General features: G+C 40.0%; 1 protein-coding gene across 1 annotated transcript in view; it reads left to right on the plus strand.

Annotated features, from left to right (window-relative positions):
* The window catches only part of LOC124119866 (protein Wnt-9a-like), a 66,005-nt gene that overhangs the window by 11,422 nt on the left and 30,812 nt on the right, over positions 1-23,771 (plus strand). Inside the window, exons 2-3 of the mRNA XM_046482528.2 lie at positions 14,283-14,551; positions 17,081-17,349. Coding sequence (XP_046338484.1) covers positions 14,283-14,551; positions 17,081-17,349 — 538 coding nt within the window. The remainder of the gene's footprint in view (positions 1-14,282; positions 14,552-17,080; positions 17,350-23,771) is intronic.

Genomic DNA, 23,771 nt, shown 5'->3' on the forward strand with positions numbered 1-23,771 from the left:
TCCCACACAACTATCTATGTTCATGTTTCATTTCCGTACTCTCTGTGAGTCCCACACAAGTATCTAGGTTCATGTTACAGTGGCGTCCTCTCTGTGAGAACCACACAACTGTCTATACGCATGTTTCAGTGGCGTTTTCGGTGTGAATCCCGCGGGACTGCCTATGTGCATGTGGCAGTGGCGTTCTCTGTGTGAGTCTCACACAACTGTCTTTATTCATATTACAGTGGCGTTTTCTCTGCGATTCCCGCACAGCTATCTATGTTCGTGATTCAGTGTCCATGATTCTATGTTCATTTCGGCAGATATAAATGTCACCTAATGGTGATGTGATGTTGTGGTAACGTTCACCGCTTATGTATACTCTGCTAGCGGTAAGCTGCTGCACATGTTTATGTACACAACACTACAGGGAATAGTTTGTGACATTTGAACATTCCCTTCTTGTAAAACAAGGACGGTCCCCTCACGCAAACATATTGAAGTAACTGGCACTCGGTCCGCCAATACGACCTGTGAAGACGGGTTAACATCTTGGCCTGTGATTCACAGTATTGAGTGAAGCTGCAACTGTTCTCTTACGTCTAGCCATGTTCCCATAGGGTGCTTCATTGACATTCCGACATTATGAAGTTATCGTCTACATTTTTATCTTATCTAGCATTCAACCATGACATATGTGTCTTCTCAAGACATATATAAGATTTTATTAGAAGTATAACTTATAATTCATGAATTATAAACGTGACACACTCGTAATAGTTAAACATCATTTCATTGTGCTATCGTCATAATAGTGATGTGCATTTCTGTATCCCTTGCCTTCCCCGCTACTGTCCACCCCTAGGTATTGTAGTGGAATACCGTAAACCTGTGGAACGTAGCTTCTTCATATGAGTCTCTTGATGTCCTTTCCTTTGAAACGCCTCATTCCTGACACAGGATGAAGGAGTAGAACATAGTCATTTCCAAACAGAGGATGTTTTGGGTGTATGCTTTAGTGTCAAAACTTCCCAAATCCAGGATACATACTAATAGAGATTATATCAGCGCGTGCGCGTGCGTGTGCATGTGTATATATTGCAACACTAAAAGGTTAGAGCATATATTATTCGTAAGTGTAAGTTTTAGCTGAATGTATATAAATATACATAAGATTTCAGATGAATGGATAAATAAAGCTTCATGCACTCAGATTGTCATGTTTTTTTAATAAACATGTAGTGAACATGATAGCTGATAAGGAGTGGTTGCCTTTAGAACCGCAGTCATACTTCTAATTGGATTAAAATGGTTCTGCTTTTAACAAAATATTTGCACTTACGCTGAATAAACAAACCGATGTCTAGTCGAGCTGAGGGAAGACGTGTTTTCATTAATAGAAGGAGTTTGCATTTTATCAATGATAACAATATTTTTGCCATCAAGTTGATATATCAGTTCATTACAGCGTTTTGTTTTACAGCCATATTTGACTAGTAAACCTTTTTTTAGGAACAGCCTGTAATACATACGTTGCAGATGTTTTCAGAGCTTTGTAGTTCCTGTAATTCACAGATGTACTAAACGGCAAGAACTTTTCGCGTTCAGTACGTGACAGAAGTGAAATTATGCAAAGCTACATACCACAGGACAGAGGACAGAGGAACAGATACTGGAGTGGAGATACATGTAGAAGTTAGACAGACAGACAGACAGACTGTTTATTTATGTCTCGCCTCAATTTACATATAAAATGCTATAAAAATAACATAAAATTAAATGAGCCACTCCTATTGGAGTTATGAGAGACAAACTACTAGAAGTAGTATCACCATAGTTTAAAAACATTATCGAAGATAAAATTCTGTACAACATATATGCAAATTAAAAAATATACTAGGCTTTATATAAAATATTACTACGCAGCTGTAAAATTGCCTTGCAGGTTTTGGCACTCAGCGTTACAACACTTGGACTGGCCAGGATAAAACAAACTTTCACAATATCACATTCATCTTTAAAACCACACCACACTTCATTACATTTATCTAATAAAACCTGTCGCACGTCATTATAAGTTGGGCAGTGCAAGAGAACATGGACTTCGTCTTCCACACACGTTAGATGTGTTGTTTTACTGATTCCTCTTTATCCTGAATTTGACCCTGATTGTTTACCACATTAGCTGAATGATGTTACAAGAAGTTGTTACGCGGATGGGGCATATCGAGGATCTATTAAAGTGGAATATAGTTTATCCCTACGGTGGCATGTGTTGCTACTGTAGCTCCTGCATCGTCAGCAAGACAGGTGACTGTAATGGTCTCACTTGATTCACTTACTTCAAAGCTGATTGGCAGGCGAGTGCTAGTGGAAACAATCTCACCACTTGATTGGCTCATGATTATAAGATTACATAGATTTTGGTTTATTTTCAGTAGCGTCTGTTCTCTCTCCTCTGAAGTGAATGGTAAATGAAGGGCACACCTAGTCTTGTCTGTGAGCTGGATTGAAAGGTGGTGTACATGCGCCTCTGCTACACAAATACGTCCTAAGCTTTTGCTTGCAAGGGTTAACATTTCTTGTAAATGTTATTTTCGACAATTAAATTGTCATGCCACGTATTTTTATATCCATATGCATATACAATCAAACTTTTCTCGTTAGGTTGAGTGAAATGCGACTTTAAAGTAACTTGGAAAGTAAAATGAAAGGAGGTCTATCCTGAACAAAAGGTGGCATGTTGTGCACACGTACGGACGAGTTGTTTCGGAAGGCCCCGTTAGGCGACGCCGTATGCTTGTGAACACAACTGGTGTCGCATAGAAAATATCTTGTTGGACTGGTCTGCACGTGCACGATGTGTTTACGTTTGTTTTTCTCATCTCATTTGTACTGAAGAAGTGACGCTACCCCTGTTAGGCTTATTGTATCTCATTTGGCACATGGCTGATGGGACAGTCCGGCACTATGTACCCGCGCTGTGAGATAGCTCATAACAAATATGAGGATAGCATTAGGATGGATTTAAAACACGACCTACATCTTGCTATAAGACATTTTCGAAGATGGAGCTGTAAGAGACATCGTGGGAAAACAAGGCGCACTATACAAAGTCAGGTACAGCCACATGAGTGGTTTGAATAAGATCAACATGATCGAACGATTTACTTCTGGAAAAAGAAATTTCTTTTGATATTTTCTGCCGGTTCAAAGAATAAAATAAGATAAATGACATATGCAATTACATTTGGAAATCACCATATGTAGATTGTATGTTTTTGTGGTGACAAAAAGCAATAGCACACGTTGCCATTGATAGAACGTAGTGATGAAATGTTGTCGCACTTTCGGTGTGGTATAAATTCCACCGACAGTTTCACCATATGTGCCTCATTTGTTGAATTCATTTTGTGCAAAAGTAAAAGTTTCGTGTTTCAAACAGAAACAATTCGTCGCAGTGTCGTTGTGCTCTATGTTCTCTGAACATGATCTGCAGAAGAGAATGATAGATGGAAGACTATGTACCTGGCTGTCGGATCTTCATGAAGTCAGACACTATATACCTGTGCACATTTTTACCCCCTGGATGCCACAGGGAGATATATGTCCCTCCTCTATAACCCCTCACTTTGAAGTCGAACAAAATTCAAAATACATCACCCACACAAATACACCTCACAGTTTTGAATAAAGTGGGAAATTTCCTGTTCTGTGATATCATCGGATATTTACTCGGAGAAATGAATTTCAAAAATAGCATATTAGTTATCACGGGTATCTGTCTTTGATGAAATCACCAAAGATCATTCCAAAACGTCTTCGATACCCCTATATACGCAAACACGAACGCCGAAGGGAACTTTCCGCCATATTGGCTAGTGTTTACAAAATCACGTTTCAGGTACACCGGTTATAAGGCGCCTGTAACATCACGTTTATTTCAAACTTACCTGAGATACACACATCCTTGAATTCCTCAAACATTTTAGAATCAAATGACCAATGGTCTTTGTCACCAATACAAAGTTAGGTGTGAAAACGAACGCTGTGCTCGAAAAACTGCACTTGTGTGTAATGTAAACAAAGCAAAATACAGATTTTACACAGTGTAGCATTTTCTCATATTTTGAGAGATCCATTCTTCTATTCATTCAAGATATTGGCTCAACATTTTCAGAATATGCATGGGAAGAGAATCGTAGGAAAAGCTAGGGCATTTAAAATAGATACATTGTAATGATTTGATATTTTCAACAAATTGTCAAAGTTACCGACCTGTGTGACGCCATGACTGACGCAAAATCACGCACGACAACGGTATTTATCGGAATTTGTGACTTTTTCGGTTTGTTTCAATGAAAATTATAACAGCAAATAACAGTACATAGATTGTCAGAATGTTTCTGATTACTTACACGTCACATTTATGCATATACGATCCCTGAATCAACGAAAGTCCCCTCGTAAAATCTCGCGTACTGTTGACAGTGAACGCACCATTTAGTATAGGTCTGTCACAGGTTGTGATGACATACGTCAACATTGTTGTACATATTAGGTAATTTCTTTGAGGTGAAGGTCCTTGAAAGAGAGTGCACACGATCATTGTATCATGCTGTTTACAGTTTCAGTTGTGATGTTAGATTTTGCATATCTTTTATACATTTTTTCACACACTTAATTTCACGTTGGATATTTGTCAATGTTCAAAATGATATCATACGTAAATATAGGCAACAACATGTATGAACGAACCTTTGATAATCTCCTGTTTGTTTGAACATTGTTTAGTGTCGAATACAATATTTCTTTCCTTTGGACAAGTGTTGCAAGATGAAGTGTAAATGTAACTGCAGCATGTACGTATTTCTTGGGATGTGTAATAGTCAATATTATAAGTTCATATAACCATTGTCCTTGAATAGCTGTTTCATTTTATTTAATAACTAAAACTGAATATATTTCTTTAACAAAATGGATAATATTTTACGTTAAAATATATGCACACATTTCCGAAAGAATTGTCTTGGAATTGTTTACATATTCAAGACATTATTTACTTGGTGAAAGCAGTCATTTTATTTTGTATCGAAAAGGCGTCAAATTCCGTTTTACACATCGAGATTTTCCATACCATGAACGAAATTTAGGAGAGATATATATCAATCAAAATACCATTGTTGTCTTTCTCCGACGTTATCAGAGCCATAAAACCAGCCATGACGTCAAACAGAATGGTGTTATTTTTGGTATTCCATTACATTTGATGATAAGGCTAGAGCTCCATTAATAATGGTGCAACGTTAGTCAAATTACACTTACACATTCAGGAGAATGTTGAAATCTAAGGACTAAGTTATAGGTTAGATAGGGCCATCCATTTCTCTATTACCTCTTTTTTATAAAGTACGATTTCATCATTTCTTATGGTTTTTTTTATATAAATAAACGTATACAGTTTCTTTATCTATATTTGTGTTGGAATAGTTTGGTTCCTCGTGAACAAAACACCACGAAAATATATTATCCTTACCCACAGCTAATTCTCACCAAGTGACCTGAGTTACAATAAACTAGTGCTAAGTATAGTGGAGTTATGCCCCCCTTTTTTAGTACGTGTGTAACCTCTCTGTCGCCTTTTGACGTCATAGAGAAAAATCAGTGTTCTTCAATGCTATTTTTGGCATTGAATGTATGTCGTTATACGTAAGCATATAACTCTATTTGATACATAGTTCTGTCGTTCAGATATTTGGCAGTATTTTGTTCGCACACAGTTTCCGTAAAGCTTCTAAAATAAAATCAAATCGTCGCACAGTGTTTTTATCGGTGTACGATAAAAAGCGGAGATATTTACTGTTTTTCAACGCAGAATAAATTCTCGGACAACACTTAGAAGTGTATTTTCTTTTAAACCGGTTTAATATTTGCAGTTAACTTTACACCATCAAATAGGAAATTTAATATTCACGTTTCTATGTAACTGCTCCAGCAGTTGTTCAGCAGTAACTGCTTGAGTTGTTCAGCGTCTGCAATCACAATGACAATCACAGGTAGCTCACAGGAGGCAGAAAAGAGGCAGAATCTTTGCCATGGTATCTCAAGGGTTGCCGTGGTCGCCAAATGGAGGCACGGCGGTCGCCGCAGTCATCGTTCAATGCACGCTGTTGGTCGCCCAAAGGAGGCACAAGGGAGGCAGAAGAATCGCCATGATTGCCGGGAAAATATTTCAGCAGAACGCATCTTTTACATGGCGACCGTTAGACGAACACTGTGCCTTCATTCTGCAACAACGACAATGCTTGTGCCTCCCTTCTGCCTCCTTTGAGCCACCTTTGAGCAACCAACCTCCTCGGCGACCTTTGTGCGACTGTTTTGAACACGTTAATAAAAAAAAAAGGCGACCATGGCGTCCATGGCGATGTCTGAACCTCCTGTGTACCACCTTGGAACGACCTAGGCAACCATTCTGCCTCCTTTGAGCCTCCAACGACGACCTGGCAAATTTTATGGTCGCACACGGGAGCCACAAAGGTCGCCATCATGTGTAAAGGCCCCATTAGGAAAATGTGTGTAAGAAAAGAAAATCGGCACCCAGAGGTTAAACACACAGACATAAACATTGCAATCGTCGTTTAACAGGCGAAAATCATATTAGAGTAAGTAATTGCAAAACAAGGGGTTGATTGACAAGAACACAGCCATTTATTCTGTGGAATCGGAATGAAAACGATCTGCAGTGTTTGATAGATATTTTACAGACACTCCATCCAAGTTTAATCTTTATTTTAGAGATGAGCGATAACAATATATCGTTTCTAGATGTAATGGTTACAATTTCAAACAATAACATTGAAACAGATGTATATTACAAACCAACCGGTTCCAAGCAATACCTCAATTACAATTCCTGTCACCCCCGTCATACTAAAAACAACGTCCCTTACTCATTAACTATAAACAAGGCTAAATCACAAATCCGTTGTGATCTTTTAAAACCTAAAGATAAACCTAACGAGAGGGTTCTCCCTTTTGTTACAACCTTTAATCCCCAAAACCCGGAAATATTTGGAAGTGTTCGGGAAACATTGTATCCCTTAAATAAGTCTTAAGAACTAAAACAAAAAATATCACAAAATAAACTTATTAAAAGTAAAAGACAGAGCCAAAATCTGAACCAGATTCTTACTGGGGCTTCTTTCTCAAATGGAAAACAAGAATGTAAAACAGTACAAAAGTGAAACAGACCAAATTGTGGTACTCGCCCTCATGTTTTACAATGTTGTTTTTTTACATTCAAAGACGGAAAAAACTTTCTATGTCCGTGAAAATATGAATTGTGCTTAAAAAAACTTGATTTATGTCATACAATGTGCTGGATGCAAGGCCGAATACATTGGACAGACAGGGGACACCCTAAGAGCGAGAGTGAGGGTCCATCGACAACAAATAAGGGACCCCTCTTGCCGGTGTATCCCACTCAGTCAACACATTCATCAGTGTGCCGGGAATAAAACACCAAATTTTGTGATATTCCCCTTTTACAAATGTGACAATGATGCACTGAGAAAGATAAAATAAAGCTATTTTATTAACACTTTCAAACCAAAAAATGGCCTGAAATATTTGAATTATTTTATACAATTACAATGTATTGTACATTTTACTGCCACTACAATACTTATTTCTGTATGTGTCGTACGCCTGCCCTAACGTCTTATCTTTGGACTTTTGTATTTTATCTATATATATATATATATATATATATATATATATATATATATATATATATATATATATATATATATATATATATATATATCTATATCTATATATCTATATATATATCTATATATATATAGATATATATAGATATAGATATCTATCTATCTATCTATCTATCTATATATACATATATATATATATATATATATTAAATAATGAATGGAGTCACACTCCGTCGCAGTGGTGACTCAGCATAACACCACTGCCACAGGCTAATTTGCATATCATGTGACCGGACTTTTCTCTTGTTTGTAAACAAACGCGCTTTTTCAGAAATCAGTATAGAACGGACTAATGCAAGTATTTGGGGGCGCTTTACATATTGTTTTGCATAACTATATAGATATGCTACTACAACTGCGACAGTGAGTTGCATGACAATATATATTTATGCATCAAAGTGACCGTGTCGCTAGCTCTCCGTTGGGCTTCGATGACAGCACGTGGAGCCGTACAACCAATGTAAACATAGGATAACTACGCAAAAACAAGTAGATTTTTACGTATTTGCATACTTTCTCAATGAAAGTTAACCATTCTTTGACATTTGTTTATGAAAATGTGTAGACTTGTCAAACATGAAACGGATGAAAAGCATATGCAATATCTTGAATGGACTGTGAAAGATGTGACGAATCGTCACATGGCGCTGGCCTGTGGCAGAGGTACTATGCTAGCTGGCTGCCGGCCGCATGGAACTCTGGGTAGGAGAGTGATTATTCAGTTGAAAGCGCTAGCCAATTAAAACTGTGTTCAATCTTACTCCATTCCACTCTCCTACCCAGAGTTCCATGCGGCCGGCAGCCAGCTAGTATAGTACCTCTGCCACAGGCCAGCGCCATGTGACGATTCGTCACATCTTTCACAGTCCATTCAAGATATTGCATATGATTTTCATCCGTTTCATGTTTGACAAGTCTACACATTTTGCCGGCCGCATGGAACGCATGGAACTCTGGGTAGGAGAGTGGAATGGAGTAAGATTGAACACAGTTTTAATTGGCTAGCGCTTTCAACTGAATAATCACTCTCCTACCCAGAGTTCCATGCGGCCGGCAGCCAGCTAGCATAGTACCTCTGCCACAGGCCAGCGCCATGTGACGATTCGTCACATCTTTCAAAGTCCATTCAAGATATTGCATATGATTTTCATCCGTTTCATGTTTGACAAGTCTACACATTTTCATAAACAAATGTCAAAGAATGGTTAACTCTCATTGAGAAAGTATGCAAATACGTAAAAATCTACTTGTTTTTGCGTAGTTATCCTATGTTTACATTGGTTGTACGGCTCCACGTGCTGTCATCGAAGCCCAACGGAGAGCTAGCGACACGGTCACTTTGATACATATAAATATATATTGTCATGCAACTCACTGTCGCAGTTGTAGTAGCATATCTATATAGTTATGCAAAACAATATGTAAAGCGCCCCCAAATACTTGCATTAGTCCGTTCTATACTGATTTCTGAAAAAGCGCGTTTGTTTACAAACAAGAGAAAAGTCCGTTCACGTGATATGCAAATTAGCCTGTGGCAGTGGTGTTATGCTGAGTCACCACTGCGACGGAGTGTGCTGAATAATGGACATGAAGTAGTAACATATAGTTACGTGACGTCATAACATTTAGGAGAACTTTGACGTCACAATACCAAGGTGACAATGGACAAATAACTTACGCCTTTACAACATGAAATGTTGCTCTTTTTTGAAACAATGTAGATTCATGATATAAGGGAAACGCTATTTTTCAGGGCATTATCATATAATTAAATTTTCGTTGTGTTCATTGAAATTCCTGTATTCTGATTAGCTGAATTGGTCACGTGTTATTGCATTCATTTCCCAATGAATGTCACTCTCCTACCCAGAGTTCCATGCGGCCGGCAGCCAGCTAGCGTAGTACCTCTGCCACAGGCCAGCGCCATGTGACGATTCGTCACATCTTTCACAGTCCATTCAAGATATTGCATATGCTTTTCATCCGTTTCATGTTTGACAAGTCTACACATTTTCATAAACAAATGTCAAAGAATGGTTAACTTAAATCTACTTGTTTTTTCGTAGTTATCCTATGTTTACATTGGTTGTACGGCTCCACGTGCTGTCACCGAAGCCCAACGGAGAGCTAGCGACACGGTCAATTTGATGCATAAATATATATTGTCATGCAACTCACTGTCGCAGTTGTAGTAGCATATCTATATAGTTATGCAAAACAATATGTAAAGCGCCCCCAAATACTTGCATTAGTCCGTTCTATACTGATTTCTGAAAAAAGCGCGTTTGTGTACAAACAATTCCCTTTCTGCTCACGTGTATCGTCATGCACAGGACATTTAGCGACTTTCATGCATATGCATTGTCCAAACTACCCTTTGAAACCGTTGGCCGAGAATGAATGAAACAGCAAACGTGCAGGCTCGCTCGCCTGTTTTTTTTCTGCTCGCCTCGGTTCAACTTTCATGTCTTCGGGTTTCCTTTCTAACTAGCATTTTTCCAACTGTGTTTTACCGTAATCAGGGAAGTAATGTTTGAATCTGGCGGTAACTGACCACGTAATTTGAAACAGCCGCCTTCTCTCGGACATATTTCTTCCAGTTCGTAACAGTCTGACTGTTGCAGTTCTTTTCGCCTCTTGTCTTAACTGACAGGTCCAATGAACATTGTTTTGATCCTGCTCTCCGTTGATTGGCTACTGACAGTGTAGACGTGTCAATTTATGTGCATAAATTAAACAATAATTCATGTCACGCCACAGTATGTATTCCTACACCTGGAATGTTCATAAATCTCGTCACTTTTGTCTGTTTTGATATATACAACTGTTTTTGGTTAAACTATTGTAGATTAAACATGTTTTATGCTGTCGAATTTAGTTATAAGCATTGACTGTGTATTTTTTCGGTTCATTGAGGTATGAATCGAAAAACCAATGTGCAAACTTTTGTAAGAATCCGTTACACGAAAAAAATACACAGTCAATCCTTGAACTGCCCGACGGAGGAGGGCGGTTGAAAAGACCGAGGGCTTCTGCAAATGATAATGCCTTGAAAAATAGCGTTACCCTCATTATAGCTAAAATGGATGGAATTTGCTGTAAGATAAAAGAAACAATATCGGTTTGGAAACATTTACTGCAATCAACACGAATGTCACTGACCCACTTTTACAAATATGGAAACGTCAGTGAACAAACCAGATGACGTCACTATTGAACGTGACGTCACCTATCCCTACCCTATGACGTCACCTAACAACGGGCGTGATAATGGCCCGTCGTCAAGCAATATGAGGGCATTATCAAGTTACAGTGCACGTGGCCCGCTCATTTCTGATAATATGCGGACGATTGCTCAATACTTAGCACCTCCTGTATGCTATCTTCATTTAGCTTTGCGGGATAATATTGATGCAGAAGGAAACTCTTAAGTTCCGCAAGGCGGGTAATTTTAACATCATTCCCGGAAACAATTGTACAAATACGTCTTGCGAGACAGTAAGGGATATTACGTTTTGTATGATACGGGTGACATGATCCAAAATCCAAATATTGGTGCGTATCAGTATATATATATAGTCTTGAATATATACTGAGTCAAATTAAAAACTTCACATTTTAAAAAGTAATCCCATATATGATATACAACGGACGAATGTATCAGAGAAGGTAATTTATAATCATTAATGTCCAAAGAAGGATTTTAATTAACGGTGGTAACCATAATTTGTTCCAAGCACCTACGGTATTCGGTAATAACATCAACAGTTTAAATCATAAGTCCCAAGCACGAGAATCTGATGGCACACAAGTTCAGTAGCGTGTATGGCCACCATGTGCGTTGACAACTGCCACACAACGCCTCCGCATGGACCTTGTGATGCTTGTGAACACATGATTGGGAAGACGACGCCATTGTTGCTGCAAAATGGTGCCAAGATCTTGCAAATTCTGTGGTTGGTTCTTGAGAGTGCGCAGACTTCTGCGAAGAGCATCCCAGACGTGTTCGATGGGATTGAGGTTGGGAGACCTTGACGGCCAGTCCATGACGTTGACTCCCGCATTCTGAAGAAAATTCTTTGTCAAAATTGCAGTGTGGGGTCTGGCATTGTCGTGTTGGAAGATCAAACCGGGTCCATGTGCTGCCATAAAAGGCAGAAGTTCTGGTGCCAGTACCTGGTCGCAGTAAGCAGCAGCGTTGAGGTTGCCACGGATGACAAGAAGCCTGGAACATGCATTGCCACAGAAAGCACCCACACCATGACACTTCCGCCTCGAAATCTGTCAACTTCCTGTACACAACACTGGGCGTAACGTTCATGACGGCGCCTCCACACCCTCGCCCTACCATCAGCAAATCGAAGATTAAATCGGGATTCATCACTGAAGACGACTTGATTCCAATTCCTCTAAGACTATCGTAAGTGTCGCTGTGCCCACAATTGACGTTGACGTCTGTGTAATTGAGTCAGAATCGGCCCGCATTATGGCCGTCGTGCTTGAAGGTGAGCAGTTCTCTGACGGTTTCGAACAGTTTGCGCACTCAGTCTACCCCTAAACAGTTCATTTCTGGTTGATGTAGCCGTCAAAAATCGGTTACGCAGGTGACGTAAGACAATCTGACGATCCTCTGCATGTGACGTCACACGTGGTCAACCTGGCCGAGCGCGATCAGCGGTGGTACCCGTTTGCTGTAGACGCGTCTGTAAATCATAAACAGTCCGTCGACTACAACCCATCGTCCTTGCGACTTCAGCTACGGACGTTCCCGTCTGCAACATGCCGATGGCACGTTCACGTTGCACATTTGAAAGGCGTGGCATGACAAATGGCCGTAAAGACTTTTGTTTTCTTGTGTTTTTCTTTTTTTGTTAATGACTGATAACAAGTATGGCTGAAAACTCGTGCGGTATTATGGCCACGTGACCAGTTGCACGTGAAAAACCACTTTTGCCACTGTAGTGCTGTGCACATGATTCTGATCGATTCACTTGCACAAAAACGGGTGTTATCTGAAGACAATACGTGGCCATTACTGTTTAAATACACAATAAGGGCCCACAATGATAACTGGTGAAAATGTTAAAATCTTAGGATTGTGAAGTTTTTAATTTGGTTCAGTTTATATAAAAGTTGACATAGCCTTACCATCAAGACTGGTGCTGTAGTGGTAGAGCGTCTCCCAGAGAGCGCTAGGCCGGGGGTTCGATCCCCGGCCGCGTCATACTCAAGACGTTACCCCATCTGGCACTCGGCATTAAGGGGCTAACAAACTGGTCGGCTCGGATTTAGTATACTGTGTCTGAGTATTCATGTTAAACAGCGACATGGCATCTGTGGGCTAGCACTCTAAAGTCGGCATTAGGGCAGACGTAGTACAATCACCTCCCCCCCTCCCCTACCGCCTCCACACACACCACACCCCCGATTTCACCACACCCTGCAGTCAAGGGGTGGGGAACATTCTTTTACAACCTTTTTTTTCTGGTGTCTGTTGGGTCTGTCTACAAGATTTTACGTCCGCCTCAATACCACTTCGCATCCTCAAGTAGGGTTATTAGTTTGTTTGTTTCTTGTTTAACGTCGCACTCAGCAATATTCCAGCTATATGACGTCAATGACGATTGTATTTAAATAAATTTGTAGTAAACAAGCTACAACAGGTGTTCCTGTAGAGCAAGTTGAGCATACCTACGCTCACGTCCCCTTTTTTTGAGGAACTATTTTAATCCGCACAGTTGGTTGTTGTATGGTTGTTTGTATATACATAAAGTCACACGTACTAAAAAAAATTGTATAGAGATCTAGGCCTATTCCAGGTATAAAATAGTGATATAAAATATTGTAAGAATTGACTTTCCCTTTGTGTGAGATATGATCCTTCTGTCTTGACGGACGACAAGATAATAACGGACCTCTGTAAAAATGTTATTCTGGCATTAAGTGAGCCATGGTTACACAAGAATGACTAACGGTGTACATTTGTCTGAAAACGATGATTCGTAATGTTGATAGTATTGAATCTTACAAATTAACACACTTCTTCCTCAAATCAGATATTTGGATTTTCCTTTGAGATGGCAACTGACTATTTTTTATGTTTAAATGTAACGCTGATCGCTTTAAGAAGAGTGAAACGGACAACGCCTCTCGCTCGTAGATTAATCTATGGATATTTTACTTTTACTCTATTTTTGTTATTTAACCATGATGTTATAAACTTCATCGTACCGTCATCTTTTCTAAAACGAAAGTAACAAGCCTAATTCCTGGACGTCATAGACCCTCTGTATGTACATGACGTCACCAGCAGAAAGGGTTGGCCCTGTTGATCTGTCGTCATTTCGAACATTTCGTTCCGTCATATTATAGGTGACCATAGTAATAAAACCATAACTCACAAATCAAATTAGCTCGTCTTCTTGATATTGTTAAAATCGTACCGTAGATGAGTAGAAATGATTTTCCAAAACAGTAATACTATTCTGCAAGTCCCGATATTTGTTGCAGATTGACTGCAAGAGAAGCACTCAGCATCAATGAGCTGTTGACTGCCCACAAGGATGACGAGAGCAGCATTTACAATCTTTCCAAGGCGAAGGTGTGCGATACGCTCTATCTGCCACGGCAACAGAAGAAAATGTGCAGGCGTGGAAAGGGAATAGCAATGACGCTCGTGCAAGCTCTTCGATTAGCTTCAATGGAATGTGCACATCAGTTTAGCATGGAGAGATGGAACTGTACCCTGGCACAGTACAGGCAGAAACTCCTCCGAAAAGGCTAGTTTTAAAAAAGAAATACCTACGCCTGCCCTACCTTGCTATTCCGTGTCAGATGACTATATCATGTAACATAGATAATACCAAATTCCGTTTTCAATCCAAACCTTCCAAGCCTTCTGTTACAATTACACCGTTAACCCTATTGTCCCTAAGTCCCGTTATTCCTACCATACTTCAGCCTTCTGCTTTACTAACACCGCTAACCCTATCATAATTCAGTCCTGTGCTTCACTTTGACGGTAATTCCTACAATACTTCATACTTAAGCTCCACTTACACAGTTAACGCTGTCATCCTTCAGTCTTGTGCTTCACTGGGATCGTTATTCCTACCATATTTCAGCCATCTTCTTCACTTATATCATTATGTCTACCACACTACATCCTTCTACAGCACTTATATCATTATGTCTACCAACCTACATCCTTCTACAGCACTCATGTCATTTTGTCTACCAACCTACATCCTTCTTCAGCACTTATATCATTATGTCTACCAACCTACATCCTTCTACAGCACTTATATCATTATGTCTACCAACCTACATCCTTCTACAGCACTTATATCATTATGTCTACCAACCTACATCCTTCTACAGCACTCATGTCATTTTGTCTACCAACCTACATCCTTCTACAGCACTTATATCATTATGTCTACCAACCTACATCCTTCTACAGCACTTATATCATTATGTCTACCACCCTACATCCTTCTACAGCACTCATGCCATTATGTCTACCAACCTACATCCTTCTACAGCACTTATATCATTATGTCTACCACCCTACATCCTTCTACAGCACTTATATCATTATGTCTACCACCCTACATCCTTCTACAGCACTTATATCATTATGTCTACCACCCTACATCCTTCTACAGCACTTATATCATTATGTCTACCACCCTACATCCTTCTACAGCACTTATATCATTATGTCTACCACCCTACATCCTTCTACAGCACTTATATCATTATGTCTACCACCCTACATCCTTCTACAGCACTTATATCATTATGTCTACCACCCTACATCCTTCTACAGCACTTATATCATTATGTCTACCACCCTACATCCTTCTACAGCACTCATGCCATTATGTCTACCACCTGACAGTCTCCTGTTTTGCATGTTTTGCTTCGCTTAGTCAAATATTCATCATATTCTTCAGCTGAAGTATCCTACTGATTCATTTAGACCATTATTCCTGACATTCTTTAGCCTAATGTATTACTTAGGCCATTGTACCTAACATCTTACAACCTTCTGCTTTACTTATACCATTGTACCTTATCTCGTACAACCTTCTGTTTTACTTAGACCATCGTACTTAACATCGTACATACTTCTGTTTTACTTAGACCATCGTACTTAACATCGTACATACTTCTGCTTTACTTAGACCATTGTACCTAATCTCGTACAGCCTTCTGTTTTACTTAGACCATTGTACCTAACATCGTAAAACCTTCTGCTTTACTTAGCCATTGTACCTAGCATCGAACAACCTTATGTTTTCTTAGACCATTGTACTTAACATAGTACATCCTTCTGCTTTACTTAAACCATTGTACCTAACATCGCATAGCATTCTGCTTTAGTTAGATCATTGTACTTACCATCGGACAGCCTTCTGCTTTACTTAGACCATTGTACTTGACATCGTACAGCCTTCTGCATTACTCAGACCATTATACCTAACCTCGAACAACCTTCTTCTTTAGTTAAACCATTGTACCTAATCTCGAACAAGCTTCTGCTTTACTTAGAGCATTGTACCTAATCTTGTACAGCAATCTGTTTTACTTTGACCATTGTACTTAACATCGTAAATCCTTCTGCTTTACTCAGACCATTGTACCTAACGTCGGACAACCTTCTGATTTATTTAGACCAGTGTACCTAACATCTTACATCCTTCTGTTTTACTTAGACCATTGTACCATCATTTGACAACCTTCTGCTTTATTTAGACCAGTGTACCTAACATCTTACATCCTTCTGCTTTACTTAGACCATTGTACCTAACATCGGACAACCTTCTGCTTTACTTAGACCATTGTACCTAATCTCGTACAGCCGTCTGTTTTACTCAGACCGTTGTATTTTTCATCGTACATCCTTCTGCTTTACTTAAACCATTGTACCTAACATCGTATAGCATTCTGCTTTACTTAGACCATTGTACCTAACATCGGACAGCCTTCTGCTTTACTTAAACCATTGTAGTACCATCGGACAACCTTCTGCTTTACTTAGACCATTGTACCTAACATCTTACAGCCTTCTGCTTTACTTTAAATATGACTTACTACATCACATTCATAACTGAGGAGAACCTGAATACAGGCCGATAGCTGATCAATAGCATATAGGGACTTAAACAGAATGTTTATAAAACAATGATATCTGCTAAGTGTATCTCACTGTCGTATAACCCTGAATACTAAGCACTGCTAACATTGTACTATGAAGACTTTTGTAATTTTCGTTTATCAAGGCTGAATATTGTTTATTCCAGGATTTAAAGAAACGTCCTTCTTGTATGCGATATCATCAGCCGGTCTGGTGCACGCCTTTGCGAGTGCTTGCAGCAAGGGCTCTTTGGACAGATGCACGTGTGATGAATCTAAACATTTAGAAAACACTAAAGCCTGGATGTGGGGTGGATGTGGCCACAACATACGATTTGGATTAAAATTCACAAGGAAATTTTTGAAACGGGCAAGAAAATCAGGCAAAGACATACGAGCCAAAATAGATGAGCACAACAGCCATGTTGGAATAAAGGTGAGTCGAAAGAACATAGGATGCAGGTGAATACGTCTATTCAACACTTCTTGCTGACCTGTTTCTTTATTCATATGAAAAAAATTTATCTGCTCGGATTAGCAACATCAAAACACGTGTCTTTGGCCAAGAAGTGTAACTTAAACACAAGGTATATCGATGATCTGATATTGTTCAATAATGGTCAAATAGCTAATTCCCTTCTACTGATTTGCAGCCTGATCTAGAAATAAAAGAGACCCTTGAAACCGTCTCGACTGTTTCATATTTAGATCTATGCAGAAAGATTCAGAATGATCTAAATCTCTCCACCAAACTTTTATGACAAGAGGGGTGACTTAAGTTTCCAACAGTCAACTTTCCCTTTAGGTCAGCAGTCCCAGCCTTCGGTGTCCACATTTTGAGGTACACTTGAACATGCTCTTTCTTCAAAGATTTAAAAGAGTATCCCAAGATTGACCAAAAGTTGTCAGATCAGGGTAACAACATTCAATACCTTTAGTAAAAGCTTTCAAAACATTTTATGGTGAACGCGTGTTGTTTCAGGTAAATAGTTGACTTGCATGTGTGTGTGACGGGTGCCACTGGTGGGGCAGGATACGCTCACCTTTTCGCGAACACCTGGCATCATTTACTATTGATACTGATTCATTAACACATGTTTATGTTATGATCGGAACAGTACAATGAGCTCTGATTTTAGTAGAGATTTCTTATGATTCTGCAAACATGGTTTTATTATATTATCTATGATAACAACATAAGATTTGAAGCTGTGAGAAGGAGAACGGCTCTTCTTCATTGTAACCCCTAACACTACGATGCTTACCCATAACATTCGCCACTTCTAAACGCGTCACAAACGCATTCCTCACTGCCTCATTCTCGTAAACATGTTTAATATGTTTTCTAAATACAACTTTTCTACGAATCCAAAAATGAATGGGTTGTTTGCATGCTAGTAAACATATGTTGGTTAAAGCAGAGCACGTGTAGAATGCATGCTTTCGCTTGTTCTAGAATGAGGCGAGTGGTCACGAGTGTGGTTGGAGATCAGCCGATGTCAATTGGCACTACTCGTTCCTGAACGTAATCGACAATAATGTGGCGCGAACTCAAAATGGCTTCGGTGTCAGACGTTGAATTCACGGATACGCAACAGGGTACTTGATAATTCGTTTAGTTCGCTTAGGCATGACTACTTATCCCACGAGGGTGAGTCGGAATGTGAATAATATAATAATAATAATTGTAACGAGTGAAAGTTCCACGACAGTTTTCTCTAGTCAATATACTTCCAACTACACATCCAACCACTTCATCCTGCTCTCTCGGCGTTTACGTGTGAACAATGATTGCAACTCAAAATTTGAAAACAATTAAAAAACAGGAATGCACGTACCCTGACAAGTACATTTATCTGCAGTGCCTACGCTTCTCCCTACAGCACTTTAAATACATGATGAAGGCGTACAACCCCGTACATAGCTCGTATAAACCTAGTTGACTTATTGCCAAAAATACCCAACTGTAGATTAATAGTGTTCGACCTGGCGAAGTTTTGATGTAGTGTGCCTAATAACCCCCGTTCCTCTGCAAAACATTACTGAATCAATACTGAAACAGAAAATAGAAATGATTTCATAAACTGGTGCTTGCTGAGACATTCGCTGCTGCATCGTTAAATGCACTCTCGATGCCCACAGCTACCATGTTGCTAGGCAGACGTCACAGGGATTGGTTCGCCGATGTATCTTGTAACAAAATGTAACAAATTTTATTCAGCGGGAATTGTGAGTCTTTCTGACTTTAGCGAGCTGAATTACGTACCGTTTGTGATATATGGCGTACAACTGTGTACCATTTCTACAGACATTGAGTAACATTTGTGACATACGGCGTTTTTGATATTTGTGAATGTACTTCCTACACATACAGTCAAATCACTGACAAACGGCATTTCTAACATCTATGTACTTGTACTTTCCACAGGCCTCACAGTCAGATATCCTAAAACGGCGTTTCTAACTACTGTCTCCCTGTACTTTCCACAGGCCCTACAGTCAGATATCTGACAAACGGCCTTTCTAACATCTGAGTGATTGTACATTCCACAGGCCTTACAGTCAGATATCTGACAAACGATGTTTCTAACATCTGAGTGTTTGTACGTTCCACGGGCCCTACAGTCAGATATCATACAAACGGCGTTTCTAACATCTGAGTGCTTGTACTTTCCACAGGCCCTACAGTCAGATATCTGACAAACGACGTTTCAAACATCTGAGTGCTTGTACATTCCTTAGGCACTACAGTCAGATGTCTGACAAACGGCGTTTCTAACATCTTAGTGCTTGTACTTTCCACATGCCTTACAGTCAGATATCATACAAACGACGTTTCTAACATCTGAGTGTTTGTACGTTCCACAGGCCTAACAGTTAGATATCCTACAAACGGCGTTTCTAACATCTGAGTGCTTGTACTTTCCACAGGCCTTACAGTCAGATATCTGACAAACGGCGTTTCTAACAACTGAGTGCTTGTACTTTCCACATGCCTTACAGTCAGATATCATACAAACGACGTTTCTAAAATCTGAGTGTTTGTACGTTCCACAGGCCTAACAGTTAGATATCCTTCAAACGGCGTTTCTAACTACTGTCTCCCTGTACTTTCCACAGGCCTTACAGTCAGATATGTGACAAACGACGTTTCTAACATCTGAGTGCTTGTACTTTCCATAGGCCTTACAGTCAGATATCTGACAAACGACGTTTCTAACATCTGTGTGCTTGTTCTTTCCACAGGCCTAACAGTCAGATATCTGAGAAACGGCGTTTCTAACATCTGAGTGCTTGTACTTTCCACAGGCCTTACAGTCAGATATCTGACAAACGACGTTTCTAACATCTGAGTGCTTGTACTTTCCACAGGCCTTACAGTCAGATATCTAATAAACGACGTTTCTAACATCGGTGTGCTTGTTCTTTCCATAGGCCTAACAGTCAGATATCATACAAACGGCGTTTCTAACATCTGAGTGTTTGTACGTTCCATAGGCCTTACAGTCAGATATCATACAAACGGCGTTTCTAACATCTGAGTGCTTGTTCTTTCCACAGGCCCTACAGTCAGATATCTGACAAACGGCGTTTCTAACATCTGAGTTCTTGTACTTTCCACAGGCCTACAGTCAGATATCCTACAAACGGCGTTTCTAACTATTGTCTCCCTGTACTTTCCACAGGCCCTACAGTCAGATATCTGACAAACGGCGTTTCTAACATCTGAGTGCTTGTACATTCCACATGCCTAACAGTCAGATATCTGACAAACGGCGTTTCTAACATCTGAGTGCTTGTACTTTCCACAGGCCTTACAGTCAGATATAATACAAACGGCGTTTCTAACATCTGAGTGCTTGTACTTTCCACAGGCCTTACATTCGGATATCATACAAACGGCGTTTCTAACATCTGAGTGTTTGTTCTTTCCACAGGCCTTACAGTCATATATCTGACAAACGGCGTTTCTAACATCTGAGTGCTTGTACTTTCCACAGGCCTTACAGTCAGATATCATACAAACGACGTTTCTAACATCTGAGTGTTTGTACGTTCCACAGGCCTTACAGTTAGATATCCTACAAACGGCGTTTCTAACAACTGTCTCCCTGTACTTTCCACAGGCCTTACAGTCAGATATCATACAAACGGCGTTTCTAACATCTGAGTGCTTGTACATTCCACAGGCCCTACTGTCAGATATCTGATAAACGACGTTTCTAACATCTAGGTGTTTGTACATTCTACAGGCCTTACAGTCAGATATCTGACAAACGACGTTTCTAACATCTGAGTGCCTGTACTTTCCACAGGCCTTACAGTCAGATATCTGATAAACGACGTTTCTAACATGTGAGTGCTTGTTCTTTCCATAGGCCTAACAGTCAGATATCTGAGAAACGGCGTTTCTAACATCCGAGTGCTTGTACTTTCCATAGGTCTTACAGTCAGATATCATACAAACGGCGTTCTAATATCTGAGTGCTTGTTCTTTCCACAGGCCCTACAGTCAGATATCTGACAAACGGCGTTTCTAACATCTGAGTGCTTGTAATTTCCACAGGCCTTACAGTCAGATATCCTCCAAACGGCGTTTCTAACTATTGTCTCCCTGTACTTTCCACAGGCTCTACAGTCAGATATGTGACAAACGGCGTTTCTAACATCTGAGTGCTTGTATATTCCACATGCCTAACAGTCAGATATCTCACAAACGGCGTTTCTAACATCTGAGTGCTTGTACTTTCCACAGGCCTTACAGTCAGATATCATACAAACGGCGTTTCTAACATCTGTGTGCTTGAACTTTCCACAGGCCTTACAGTCAGATATCATACAAACGGCGTTTCTAACATCTGAGTGCTTGTACTTTCCTCAGGCCTTACATTCGGATATCATACTAACGGAGTTTCTAACATCTGAGTGTTTGTACTTTCCACAGGCCTTACAGTCATATATCTGACAAACGATGTTTCTAACATCTGAGTGCTTGTTCGGTCAACAGGCCTTTCAGTCAGATATCATACAAACGGCGTTTCTAACATCTGAGTGCTTGTACTTTCCACAGGCCTTTCAGTCAGATATCTGACAAACGACGTTTCTAACATCTGAGTGCTTGTACTTTCCACAGGCCTGACAGTCAGATATCTGACAAACGGCGTTTCTAACATCTGAGTGCTTGTACTTTCCATAGGCCTAACAGTCAGATATCTGACAAACGGCATTTCTAACATCTGAGTGCTTGTACTTTCCACAGCCCTGACAGTCAGATATCTGAGAAACGGCGTTTCTAACATCCGAGTGCTTGTACTTTCCATAGGCCTTACAGTCAGATATCTGAAAAACGGCGTTTGTAACATCTGTGTGCTTGTTCTTTCCATAGGCCTAACAGTCAGATATCTGAGAAACGGCGTTTCTAACATCTGAGTGCTTGTACTTTCCACAGGCCTTACAGTCAGATATCTGACAAACGACGTTTCTAACATCTGAGTGCTTGTACTTTCCACAGGCCTTACAGTCAGATATCTGACAAACGATGTTTCTATAACTGATGTCTCCCTGTACTTTCCACAGGCCCTACAGTCAGATATCTGACAAACGGCGTTTCTAACATCTGAGTGCTTGTACATTCCACAGGCCTAACAGTCAGATATCTGAGAAACGGCGTTTCTAACATGTGAGTGCTTGTACTCTCCACAGGCCTTACAGTCAGATATCTGACAAACGATGTTTCTAACATCTGAGTGCTTGTTCGGTCAACAGGCCTTTCAACCAGATATCTGACAAACGGCGTTTCTAACATCTCTGTGCTTGTACTTTCCACAGGCCTTTCAGTCAGATATCTGACAAACGACGTTTCTAACATCTGAGTGCTTGTACTTTCCACAGGCCTTACAGTCAGATATCTGAGAAACGACGTTTCTAACATCTGAGTGCTTGTACTTTCCATAGGCCTTATAGTCAGATCTCATACAAACGGCGTTTCTAACATCTGAGTGTTTGTACTTTCCACAGGCTGCACAGTCAGATATCATACAAACGGCGTTTCTTACATCTGAGTGCTTGTACTTTCCACAGGCCTTACAGTCAGATATCATACAAACGGCGATTCTTACATCTGAGTGCTTGTACATTCCACAGGCCTTACTGTCAGATATTCTACAAACGGCGTTTCTTATATCTGAGTGCTTGTACATTCCACAGGCCTTACTGTCAGATATCTGACAAACGACGTTTCTATAATCTAGGTGTGTGTACGTTCCATAGGCCTTACAGTCAGATATCGTACAAACGCTGTTTCTAACATCTGAGTGCTTGTTCTTTCCACAGGCCTGACAGTCAGATATCTGACAAACGGCGTTTCTAACATCTGAGTGCTTGTACTTTCCACAGCCCTTACAGTCAGATATGTGACAAACGACGTTTCTAACATCTGAGTGCTTGTACTTTCCACAGCCCTTACAGTCAGATATCTGACAAACGACGTTTCTAACATCTGAGTGCTTGTACTTTCCACAGGCCTTACAGTCAGATATCATACAAACGGCGTTTCTAACATCTGAGTGCTTGTACTTCCCACAGGCCTTACAGTCAGATATCATACAAACGTCGTTTCTAACATCTGAGTGCTTGTACTTTCCACAGGCCTTACCGTCAGATAACTGACAAACGGCGTTTCTAACATCTGTGTGCTTGTACTTTCCACAGGCCTTACAGGCAGATATCATACAAACGGCGTTTCTAACATCTGAGTGCTTGTACTTTCCACAGGCCTTACAGTCAGATATCATACAAACGGCGTTTCTAACATCTGAGTGCTTGTACATTCCACAGGCCCTACTGTCAGATATCTGA

This window comes from Haliotis rufescens, unplaced genomic scaffold (genome assembly GCF_023055435.1).
Source record: "Haliotis rufescens isolate VD_foot unplaced genomic scaffold, xgHalRufe1.0.p SCAF_4, whole genome shotgun sequence".
NCBI lineage: Eukaryota > Metazoa > Mollusca > Gastropoda > Lepetellida > Haliotidae > Haliotis > Haliotis rufescens.